Source organism: Natator depressus, chromosome 8 (assembly GCF_965152275.1).
Source record: "Natator depressus isolate rNatDep1 chromosome 8, rNatDep2.hap1, whole genome shotgun sequence".
NCBI classification, from domain to species: Eukaryota; Metazoa; Chordata; order Testudines; family Cheloniidae; genus Natator; species Natator depressus.
Window position 1 is genome coordinate 91259706 of NC_134241.1, and position 12678 is coordinate 91272383.

At 39.7% G+C, this 12678-nt stretch overlaps 1 protein-coding gene across 3 annotated transcripts in view; it reads right to left on the reverse strand.

The window, feature by feature from the left end:
- Positions 1-233: 233 nt before the first annotated feature.
- HOOK1 (hook microtubule tethering protein 1) overlaps positions 234-12678 on the reverse strand; it is a 65759-nt gene continuing 53314 nt past the window's right edge. The window contains exons 18-22 of one of the 3 annotated variants that reach the window (XM_074961644.1): positions 8141-8223; positions 6847-6947; positions 6396-6497; positions 5252-5320; positions 234-2349 (exon numbers count right to left, since the gene is read on the reverse strand). In XM_074961644.1, the coding sequence (XP_074817745.1) occupies positions 2182-2349; positions 5252-5320; positions 6396-6497; positions 6847-6947; positions 8141-8223 (523 nt within the window). In that variant the 3' untranslated portion in view covers positions 234-2181. The remainder of the gene's footprint in view (positions 2350-5251; positions 5321-6395; positions 6498-6846; positions 6948-8140; positions 8224-12678) is intronic. The other 2 variants (XM_074961642.1, XM_074961643.1) reach the window with 2 other exon arrangements.

Consider the following 12678-nt stretch of genomic DNA (forward strand, 5'->3'; position numbering starts at 1 on the left):
AACACCTATTCAGTGCTATTCGTGATTGTTCTGTTCCACATTTGACAAAGAACATACTGAAATACTAAACTTTTTAAACATAAGAGTCATGCTAAGACATCTGCAAAAGTTGTCTCCCCACCCACCCACCCACTTTTAATATTAGTAGGCAATCAAAGCTTAGAAACATACGAAAACACAATCCAGCAATATCAATGCATCAGTAAGAGACATCAACAGAAGCACAGAATTCTGCAGGACAGAACTTGAAAGACAAAATAATAATTCATTTAGAATATTTATTACAAATAAGTGTAGTATATGGTTAGATTTCAGCTTTCTCTATTGATAAACATTTTAGGAGGAAATCAAATTGAATGCCGATATTTATAATACTGTAAAGAGAGCAAAACACTTTTTAAAGAAACAAACTCAACAAGTGGACAGACTTTTCCTGTGGAATCATGCAGGAGGTCAAGTTCCAGAACTATCAGGACCTTCGGGCAGCAAGAGATCAAAAGATAAACCTTTTTTAGAGGGCTTGTGAAGTATCTAATGAAATGCAAAGCTACTCAAAATTCATATTTCATTACAAACTCAAAAAGACCTATTTTTGAACTTTGCAAGCAAAACTGAGTCCAGCTTTCAAATAAATATGGCTTTAATATTGAAAAGATACACGCATTCTTTTAATCCAAGCACGTGATTGTGTTTACTATACTGGGCTACAGATAGGTATGATAGCCTCACATCTTTACCTTAGTTTGCTAGATTAGGTTTCTTTTAAATCTGCTGAGATTTTATTCCTTGTGTTATTTTACTATTGATGTGACAAAACTGGTCTAGTCAGTTTATAAAGATCATGGAAAATTCAAGTCTTTTTTAAACGTGCTTTTTGATGTGAAAATAGCCATTTTTGTAAACAAATGTCAACTGAAGTGTTGTATAGTTAGGTGTGAAACAAATTTTTATTAAAGCTACTGTTAAAATGATCTAATAAACGGGTTTAAGGAAAGAGTGTCTAGACATCTGGATATAATGCTTAAATTATCCAAAAGTACAAAGTTTCGTTTAGAAGTCATAAAATACATATAGTACTTAATCTGCAACATCCCAAATTACAATTAATAAATTTCACACCAATCCATCTAGCTATGTTCATCTTCCGAGGTCTGGAATACCGGATGTCTTGTACCTTTATCTTTTCCATGCCAAACAATCGTTACTAACCATGCACAATGATATCTCCACTAGCCTGTCTGCTTGATGTGATTAGTTCACAGTAATTAAAGAAAATATATAAAAACCTGAGGAATGAGAAAGAGTGATTTCTATGCGCAAAGCTGTCTAAGTGAACTGAATAAATATTAGGGATTTCCCTTCTCCCAAAGACTGTAATAAAAATTATATAATACAACTATATTTTAAAAGGGTTTTTTTTAAAAACATTATTGACTACTACATTAAATTCAAACCGACAGACTTTTTGGCTTTAGTGAATTCAGCACCTTAAAGACAGGTTTTCCTTAAGAAGTATACACACAAATTTAAACAAACAAATTAAGTAGTTACCATTTTAAGTAGACTGAAACTTTCTGCCTCTTGATTGAGATAGTGATATATCTTCTGTCTTAAAAGTTAAGTCCTGAAGTCACTAAACAGTTTTGGAATGCCAAAATTCTCTCGATTCACAAATGCCTCATTTTAAAACTATTGACTCTTCTAGCCAAAGGACTGATTTGTCTTTATGTTATAAAGAACCCAGTAAATATACCTAGTGTTATCAATTTTCTGATGTTTTCCATAAAATTGTTCTGTTAAAAAAAACAGTCAATTCCAGACTAAAAATATTAAATATAATATATATTGTCAATTTTTTGTATTTATGTACAATATATTACGAAAACAAATATAAATCTTTAAAGCTGTGCTTGTAAACACATACTTCAGTTATTCAAATCTACTTCCATCTAAGTGCTGCTTTTTAGAAAAGGTTGCTGGGTGCAACAGTCTTTAGTAGACTACGTGTGCTGATGATTTTTAGAAACCATTCACCAAATTAATTTACCATTGTGTATTCAATCAGTGTTGATGTTAAAATAGCTGAAGCCTAGCATCACAACCTCTTCCTTGGCCAGGTAGTTACAATGGAAGCCACAAAATATTTTAAGGACACTTTAGTGTAAACATTTCCTTTGTGGTTTAATCCGATGTTACATTAGGTACTGTAATAGAGAGATTCCGCCTGGCGTTGGTGACATATCGTTGCTGTGCTAGGAAAGAGCGTCCAGGAGGGCACGACTCAGGGTCTTTGCAGGCACTGCTAGCCACCAGTCTGGATTCCATACCGAGCTTCTGGAATGCCAGGCTCTGGGAAGAAATAAAATAAGTGAATGAGATATCTTTTTCACGTCATCAAAAGCAGCAGAAGTTTTGAATTGCATGTCCCAGTCCCTTTTCCCACTCCCTCCCCCATCCCTGGCTTTCAGTCAAATTTCTTTCCCCTCACCACTCCCAGTCTTCTTGTCCCAATCTACTCCTTTCCTTTCCCTAGCCACATGGAAGAACTGTGAGGGTCTTGAGCATGCTCAATGAGGACAGAATCTTTAGAGTTCAGAGATTTTAGCTTCTCTATGAGTACGTGGGAATTGAAACATTTCAAAGGCTTATAACTTAACCAAATTTGAGTGCATTTTCACGGAAACAGCAAAAGGCATATTCCCTAACGCAAAGGCCAGCCCTGTGCCAAAGTTCAAGATCCTACTCCAAAGTATGGGCGTACTAGAGCTTCTGAGAGGAAAAAGTCAGATTTTTTTTTTGGGGGGTAAACATTGCAAAACAGAATAATAGAAATGTAGGGCTGGAAAGGACCTTGAGAAGTTAATTATCAAGTTGAGCCCCCTGCGCTGAGGCAGGACCGACAATACCTAGACCATCCCTCGCTGGTGTTTGTTCAACCTGTTCTTAAAAACCTCCAGTGATGGGGATTCCACAACCTCCTTTGGAAGCCTACTCCAGTGTGTAACTACCCTTACAGTTAGATAGTTTTTTTTCCTAATATCTAACCTAAATCTCCCTTGCTGCAGATTAAGCCATTTAGGTTGGATATTAGGAAAAACTTTTTCACTAGGAGGGTGGTGAAACACTGGAACGCGTTACCTAGGGAGGTGGTAGAATCTCCTTCCTTAGAAGTTTTTAAGGTCAGGCTTGAAAAAGCCCTGGCTGGGATGATTTAATTGGGGATTGGTCCTGCTTTGAGCAGGGGGTTGGACTAGATGACCTCCTGAGGTCCCTTCCAACCCTGATATTCTATTCTATAAGCCCACTACTTCTTGTCCTGCCTTCAGTGGACATGGAAAACAACTGATCGCCATCCTCTTTACAACAGCCCTAAACATATCTGAAGACTTATCAGGTCCTCCTTCAGTCATCTTTTCTCAAGACTAACATGCCCAGCTTTTTTAACCTTTCTTCACAGATCAGGTTTTCTAAACTTTTTATCATCTTTTATTGCTCTCCTGTGGACTCTCTCCAATTTGTCCACATCTTGCCTGAAGTGTGGTGCCCAGAACTGGACACAGTATTACTGCTGTGGCCTTACCAGTGCCAAATAGAAAGGAACAATTATCTCCAACGTCTTACATATGACACTCTGGTTAATACACTTCAGAATGTTATTAGCACTTCAGATTGATATTTTGCAACTGCATTGCACTGTTGACTCCTATTCAATTTGCGATCCACTGTAACACTCATATTTTTCAGTAGTTCTACTGCCTAGCAAGTTATTCTGCATTTTGTAGTTGTGCATTTGATTTTTCCTCCTGAAGTGTAGTTCTTTGCACTTGTCTTTACTGAATTTAATCTTGTAAATTTCAGACCAATTCTTGAATTTGTCAAGGTGGTTTTGAATTCTAATCCTGTCCTCCTAAGTGCTTGCAATCCCTCGCAGTTTGGTGTCATCTGCAGATTTTATCAGCATACTCTCCACTCAATTATCCAAGTCCTTAATGAAAATACTGACTAGTACCAGAGCCAGGACTGATCCCTGTGGAACCCCACTAGATGCACCCTCTCAGTTTGACAGCAAATCATTGATAACCACTTTGAGTACGGTCTCTCAACCACTTGTGCAACCTTACAGTAATGCATCTACACCATATTCCCTAGTTGGCTTATGAGAAGATCAAATGGGACTGTGACAAAAGCCTTGCTAAAAAATCAAGATACAGCACATCCTCTGTTTCTCCCCCCATCAACAAAGCCAGTAACCTTGCCAAAGAAGGAAATTCGGTAGGCGAGGCATGATTTGTTCTTGACAAAGTCATGCTGGCTATTCTTTATAATCCTATTTTCCTCTAAGTGCTTACAAAATGATTGCATAATAATTTGTTCCAAGATCTTTCCAGATATCAACTTACAGTGACTGGTCTATAATTTCCTGGGTCGCCTTTGTTCCCCTTTTTAAAAATAGCTACTATGTTTGCCCTTCTCCAGTCCTCTCCAAATCTCACTTGTTCTGCATGAATTTGCAAAGAGAATTGCTAACGCTTCAGAGATTGATTCAGCTAGTTCCTTAAGTACTCTAGGATTAATTTAATCAGGTCCAGCCGACTTGAATACTGATCTAAATAGTCTTTAACCGGTTTCCCTATTTTGGCTTGCATTCCCTTTCCCCTTGTTAATATTGTTTGTGTTGAGTATTTGGATACCATTAACCCTTTTAGCGAAGACTGAAGCAAAATATTTTTCCCTAACTTTGTTCTTACAAATATCTGAATTGTTTTGGTTGAAAAAACTTTCCAAAAAAAATTCCACGTGAGGCAGTCACTCGGCATGCAGAATTTGAGTCCCAAATGATAAAGTTTGGCAGATAACAAAAAAAGCTTGTTAAGAAACTGAAAATACGAGTTTCTAATGGGAAGTGTCAGGCAACCTTAATACTAGGTGGTGCTAATAGCCCCGCCTATCATATAGGTTATTGGTTTAGGAAGAGGCTAAGCCTGTTTTAGCCTCCATCCTTGATGTCTGCACAAAGATAACTGTACAGAATTGGGTTTTTCCTCCCATAGGTAATCAAATTTGTAACACACCTAAAAAGGTAAGCCAGGTCTCAAAATCACCACAGTAGTAGTCAATGAAACAGGATGTAAGTATGGAACAGATCAAGACAGCAAGAAAATGATAGCTTCAAATTGTTTATAAGCTCATCCTGGGTACTTCTGACTTTTAAGTTACCATACTGACAGACAAGTGGATTGTTTTGACCCACCTTGTTATACCATGCAGATACAATTAGCTTTTCTTCATAATCACGCAACTTGGCAATCTTACATTCACTCTAGAGAGAAAGATTAAACAGATTTAGAAATAGACAAGGGACTCTTAACTACCCAAAAGTTCTGAAAAGTGTAGCTAATTATATAAAACTTTATCAGAGTCCACTCTCCTTAGAGGACTTGACTGAGATAAACACAAACAGTAGCGCAATATACAAATACCACAACTAAAACAGCGTAAACAATTATATATATATTTTCAAAGGTGACTATCAAAGTGATGAAATTGTTTATTATAATAGACTGTTGCAAGAAAAGGAAACACCCTTACCAAGGCAGACCGATAAAATTTTTAAATGATGCATCACTGAAAACAGGAAACCTTTTTGTGGAAATATAATCAAGAGCATGTTCAGTGCAAATATTTCAGAAAGTCATAATTCCACTGCATTAGCAGCCATAAATGAGCAATTATCCCCACTGATTTAATAATCTAGGGTCCTAGTCTACTGTCAGTACACAGAAAAGTCAATGGGAATATTGAGTGCACAACAAATGCAGGATCAGAAACTTAAAGATTTAAAAACTGTGTTTAGAAATTTTATATTTACCCAAGTAGCTATCGCTAGGAACAGCATTTTTAGTATTACCCATGTAATGTTTTAGTGTCTCTAATATTATTTTAATAACTATAGCAAAATACATAACTGATGACATGTAACAGACTAAATTATACTTAAGAAGTCATACGTTTTGTTCGACAGTGCATGGTATTATACAGATTACCATTTACCATAGTGCACTGGTAGCACTATAATTAAACTACAGTTTAGTTTAAATCCCTCTGAGAAGTTTTAAATTCATACACATTACTTTTCATAAGGAATAAAAAACGTAACCTTAAAAATAAACACCTTTTATAATATGTATATATGTGAACAGTCTTGACAGATTCACCTCAGGATAGAATGTCAGCAAATCAAGGTCAAATCTCTGTGCTTGATAGGTTGAGCAGTTTGAGTAACAGAAAAGCAACTGAATCAAAGAGACACTTTGCAGTGTCTCACACACAAGTGAGATCTCCACTTAGGATATACAAAGGATTTTAAAAAGAAAAAACAAGAAGAGAAGTTTTACCTCCAGTGCTTCAATTTTTTTGTCTCTCTCTATTAGCTGCTTTCTCAGCAACATAATTTCTGCTGATGCTGGATTTAGCTTGGGGTCTAAGGTTTTTATCACCTGTATAAAGAAAATGAATATATTATGCTTGATGTTTCATCTTCAGCAACCTCACATCTCAGCTGGAAATAAAACATGCAACAGTGAAATCCAAATGAAGGACACAAATATGACAGAAGATGCCAATTAGTATGGAAGTGTCAATAACAGCTCTTCATATTTGGAGTTATATTCTACACTATGCTGCATGCAAGTTACAGTAACCAAGGAATCTGGCCTAAAAATGTAAGATAAACCACTTTTAATACAGGATATTTGAGAAGCCTGTCAGCATCACTGATTCATAGATGTGGGCTGATGGGGAGGGGAGAGATGATAGACTTTATTTATATTGAAATATACCACTCACATTTCTTGCTTTCTCCAGGTACATTTTATATCTTTCTTCCATTGCTTTCATGTCTTCATCTTTTTTACGCAAAGCTGCCTCCAGCTCATCAATCTTTTGAGCTATTTAGAAAAAAAAAATTTAAAAAAAAACACCAAAATGACAGAGACTAGGTATTTTTAAAGCTTCATCAATATTCTGCTTGTATGACTCCTGGGGGAATTCTGCACCACTGTGCAATGCAGAATTTTGCGGAAATTAATGTTTTTTCGCGCAGAATTTTCTTTCTCCCACAGAAATGGGCTGCAGTGCTGCTGGTTGCCACTAGGGGCTGCTGAACCTGGCAGAGCCCAGCTCACACATTGAGGACACTGCTGGAGGGAGGGGGAGAGAGCTAGAGGGATCCCCCACAGCTGCAGTTCCCCACATGCCCTGAGGGAAGGAGAGGGTGGCACGCAGGAAACTCTGTGCAAGCCTGGGAAAGAGCATCAGGCTCTTTCTCCCTCTGGATCCCGGGGCTCTAAGGGGTAGGGCGATGGGTGTCTGGGCTCTGGGGGGGAGGTGGTGTGGGTATTTGGGCCGGGTGGGGGCCTGCAACTGGGCTCTGAGAGGAGAAGAGAGTGTTGGTGTTTAGGCTGCGCTCTGGGAGTTAGGGGGTTTGGGTGTATTGACCCGGGGGGGGGGGGGCGCACAACTTGGCTCTGGGGGAAAAGGGTGTGTGAGTGGTGGGCTCTGGGGGAGATAGGGACATAGAAGCAAGAACTGTATTGTCACAGGAGGTTTCTTTAACTCTTCACTCCTGGGGGAAATTTTATGTGTGTCTGTATTGTTACAGACATATTTGCTGATAGGCACTTTGAAATAAATTACCAAAATAATTGAAACTGGCATGATTATGTAGTGTTATTTTAACAAATAAAATCTGCAGAATTTTAAAATAGTCTGCAGAGAATTTTTATTTTTTTGGCACAGAATTCCCCCAGGAGCATTGTGTTTAGGATGTAATGCATTAGGCCCCTGAAGAGTTCTAGGCCGAATTAAATTTCAGTATAATTTAGAGAGAGACAAATGATAGAGCAGGTGAGAAGTTATTTACAAGAAATTATTTATATTTCATTAGCACTAAAGGTCCCAACCAAGACTGAAGTCCCATTGTAATGGACAAATACACACACACACCTCTTTTTCTGTTTCAAGTTTACCTTAATTTTCCAAGTTAAACTCGTATAAAAATGGCACCTCGTGCATGGAGGCACTTATGACTACAGAGATACTTTCAGGAGCAAATATTATGTAACCTCATGAAGATACTTACAGGTCTGATTTGCATCTGGCTGGAGCTCTGCAAAAAGTGCCTCTTTTTTCTGTAACTCATCATGGACTTCATTCAGTTTTTCCCTATGGATTCAGAGATTTAATCCAGAGGTTAGGCTAATGCTAGCATTTCACACTCTAGTAACTGAAAACTTGTGTGAACATTCTTCAGTGTGATGATAAATATATTGAAAAATGATACGGGTAAAAGATTTGTTGTTGTTGTTGAAACACCAACCTATTCTCTCAACTGAAATTTTTTAAAAAAAGTATTAAAAAAAAAAGTGAAAAAAGGCACCACCTCTAAGCTGAGAGACTTGGAAAAAGGCATATTTAACTCCAAACTTAAACAAGAGCACACTACCCTCCCCTGGACAGGGACTACATAGGTTGAAAGGAATTCTTTCAGGAAGCTGAGGGGGCTGTGGCAGTGACAAAAAAAAAAAAAAAAAGTAATGGTTATAAAAGAAAAACTGTCCTAGAAAAGTTTCAGAGTAGCAGCCGTGTTAGTCTGTATTCGCAAAAAGTAAAGGAGTACTTGTGGCACCTTAGAGACTAACAAAAACAAAGACTAACTAAAAAAGACTCACGGAAGCTTATGCTCAAATAAACGTGTTAGTCTCTAAGGTGCCACAAGTCCTCCTTTTCTTTTTGTCCTAGAAAAAAGGACACTTACCTGTACAGCACCTGTTGTACTTTGAAATGCACTGTGAACATATACATTCCACTGTAGGCGCTTGTGCCCAATGCACTCAAGTTAGAGACTTTTTGCTAGCAGTAACAGCAGGCAGCGCATGCAACCCTGTCATCCTCATGCCCGAAGCAGAGGATATAAAAGGGGCGTACTGCCATGGTGTGATGGGGTGTGCTCCCCACACCAGCGCAGCACGAGCTGAATTAGGCTAGGTGGGCCCAATCAGGTAATTGGTCTGTAAGCAGGGGAGCGTTAGGCTGGAGGCAGCTATTAAGGATAGGCTCACCTGTGTAGGAATGGGGGAAGAGGCTATATAAAGCCAGGTAGCTGCCCGTAGACGGGGGCAGCTGCTGCTGGGAAAGGCAGCAGGGAAGTAATCTGCAGTTGCTCACTGGAATGGAGGAAGTTGGAGACTGGCAAACCCAGAGACGGAGGAAGCTAGATATGTAGGAGGAAGCCCAGGGACAGGGACCAAGGCTGCTTGTTATAGGGTCCCTGGGCTGGAACCCAGTGTAGAGGGCAGACCTGGGTTCCCCTACCAGCCACCACTGGGAAGTGGCAAACGCCTTGGAGATGCCAGCCAGATAGTAGGTCTGGAAAGACTGAGTTCCCCGGAAGGGGAGGACCTTAGTGGTCTGGCTGGAGGGCCAAGCCACAAAGAGGAGGCTGCAGATCTGGGAATAAGTGCAGCAGCAGAGTGAGACAAGACGGGAGAAGATGCCACCGGAGGGACAGTGCAAGCTGGCACAGCTAATTCCCAAGATGGCCAGCAGGAGGCGCTGCAAGCAGTGTGTGAATTCTGTGACATGTAATGAACATCAGAAGAAGCATGGAAAGCATGGGGGTCATGGACCGTATATGTTCATAACACGTGAAAGAACAAGAGTTACTAGATAGGTAAGTAACCATTTTTTTCTCCTTCAAGTGATTGTGCACATATATACATTCCACCTTGGGTGGAAATAGCAAATAGCAATAGTTTGCTTGAATGTGGTGGGACTTCAGCAAGTCAGTGCTGCAGTCTTTCTTCAAGCAGTTCAAAGTTTGCATCCGTTTGAGAAGCTTGCATAATTGCACAGTGTCTGGAGAAGGTATATAAAGTTGTTTCTGCTTCACAAAATGTCCACTAATGGTACGTTGCTCAAAAAGGCTTAACGTACTGGGATATATGCTCAGCTGTAACAGGCTGACCTTTCATCCTTCTAACATAAGCTACAAAAAGTGTGGGAGATGATCTCAAAGTGTGACCCAGATAAAAGGATACAGCCCTTCAAATGTCAAGAACATGAAGCTTTTCCTCAGTCTTGTAAAAGTGGGGCTTCAGAAATAATACTAGGAGATATATGATCTGGTTGAGGTAGAATGCCAAGACAACTTTAAGAATAAGATTAGGGTGTGTCCTGAGACCTTGTCTTTGTGGAATATCATATAAGAAGCTCCTGAAGCTCTGATACCCTCCTTGTGGGAGTAATTGCTACCAAAAATGCTGTTTTCATTAATAGCAATGGTAAAGAAGCTGTTGACAATGGTTCGAAGGGGGAACCCAATAAAGTGTGACCATCAATTTCTGGTCTCATGCTGGTATGGAGCAGACAGGAGGGCAAACATGAGTAAGTCCTTTTAAAAACCTGGTTACCAAAGTATATGAAGAGAGAAAATCCTTCCACCAGCGTATGTAATGCAGATATAGCTGCTAAACAGACTCTCACTGAACTGATGGAGAGACCAGAAGATTTCAGGTGAAATAGGCAAACCTTTGTATGTCTGATCTCTGTGCGACTCAGTGATAACTGATGAGATCTGGCCTAGGTTGAAAATCTCTTCACTTCACTGCAGTAGTGGCTCTAACAGAGTTCGTTCTGCTGCTTACCAAAATGGCCTGAACCTCCAGAGAACAGGCTTTTTCAGCATTACTTAGCCAGAGATCATCCAGGTTATGAGGTGGAGAGATTGCAGATTGGAGTGCAGCTCTCTCCTAGACAGTACAAATATATTAAGTCCATTATTCCTTTCAGGGAATAATATGTCATTTTATTACCTTAATTAGTTACCCAGACACTTCAACTTAAACACACTGGATTAGATAAAACCGTAAAACACATTTATTAATTACAAAGAGAGAGATTTTAAGTGGGTATAAGTAATGAGCCAGAAAAGCTTAGAAGAAAAATAAAGATATCTACTTAAGAATCTTAGTTGCAAAGCAAACTGTCTTACCACACGCTCCAGCGGATTACAGAGCAAACTTTCAACTCTGCTATGATCTAGCAAAGGTTTCTCCTCCTCCCGCAGAGTCCTATAGCTGCTTCCTTTTGTCTTCTAAAATGTGGAGAATAAGGTGGGGGAGGGGCGGGTGCTTGGCGTCTTTGCCCCTGCTTTTTATAGTTCCAGTCCCTCTCTTGAAAAACATATCCAGCTGAGAACTGAGAGACAAAGTCCGTGTGGAAGGATGATCCCTGCTGTTGTTCTTCACCTATCTGAGCTTCCTTCATTTCCCTTCCAGCTTGATGATTCTGTTTACTGCTTAGAAGCAAATTAAGGCAAACGTACACTCCTTTGTTTAAGACAGGTCTGTTTGACCAGTTTGATGCTACATGAATCTGAACACGTATTTTTAACAACACAGAGGGGAACTGTGTTGCCACACATTTTATCAGGACAATACTGAGCAACAAATTATGAATTTTCAATTGATACTTTACAAGGCACACCTTGTACAAAGATTACTAGAAAAGTGTGTAAGGTGTGAGTGCAGGGGTGTATTCTATAACAATACTGTTCCAGACACATCCCTTTGACGTTCTTGGATTAACCAATGATCCAGGCAGAGAAATATTTGAACTCCGGAATGACAAAGACTGGCTGCTACCATTTGGTAAACCCTGTTGGGGTAGAGGGCAAGCCAGAGGGTAGTGTCCTGGCAGTGCCTGTTCCCAACTACAAAAACTGATGACACTCTCTGTGGTCCAGATGTGTTGCCACATCTGAGCAGCATACCAATCACTAGGGAAGGGATAACAGATGTGAGGGTGACCCTCCTGAATTTCATTTTCTTGATTAACTTGTTCTGTTTTCTCAAATCCAAAATGGGCCTTAGACCACCTCAATTTTTGGAAATCAGGATGTAACAGGAACAGACACCTTTCCGTTTGTGTTGATAAGGAACTTCCCTCTATTGCTTCCAATTCCAAAAAGAAACTACTTCCTGAAGTAAAACCGCTTTGTGAGATGGGTTCCTGAGAAGGGATGGGGAAAGATAGTTGAGGGAAGGGAAGTAAAATGGATAACATATCCCTCATTCACAGTGCTGAGCTCTCACTTGTCTTATGTGATCTCAGACCATGCCTTGCAAAAGAGAGATGGAGGCACTTTCCAAAAGGAGGTTTTGGCTCTAGGAGTGGAGATGTGGTTGGTGTGCTGTCCTTGATCAAAATATCAAAATGACTGTTTCAATGTGGAAGTCTGGTAAGAAGAGCCTGCTGGTGACGAAGCTGATGTCCAACAACTAGGTGGTTTAGATCTCCTCTCTGAAGCATCCTGAAGTCTGAGCAGGTAGAATGAAGATCGATAGTGTGTCGGAGGTTTGATCTGTTTTCTTTTTGTTGCTGGAATATAAACTCCTAGAGAAGAGAGAGTCGCTTGGGAGTCTCTAAGGTGTACATGGCATTACCAGTCATTCAAGAAAACAATTTCAAATAATCAAATGGAAGGTCTTTGATTGTGTTATACAGCTCTCCAAGGCCTGTAACCAAGACTGCCTCATTGAACTGGCTGCAGCCATTGAGTACGAAGTGGTGTTTGATGCATCAGTGGTCACTTGGAGATAGAGGCTTCTGAGATTACTG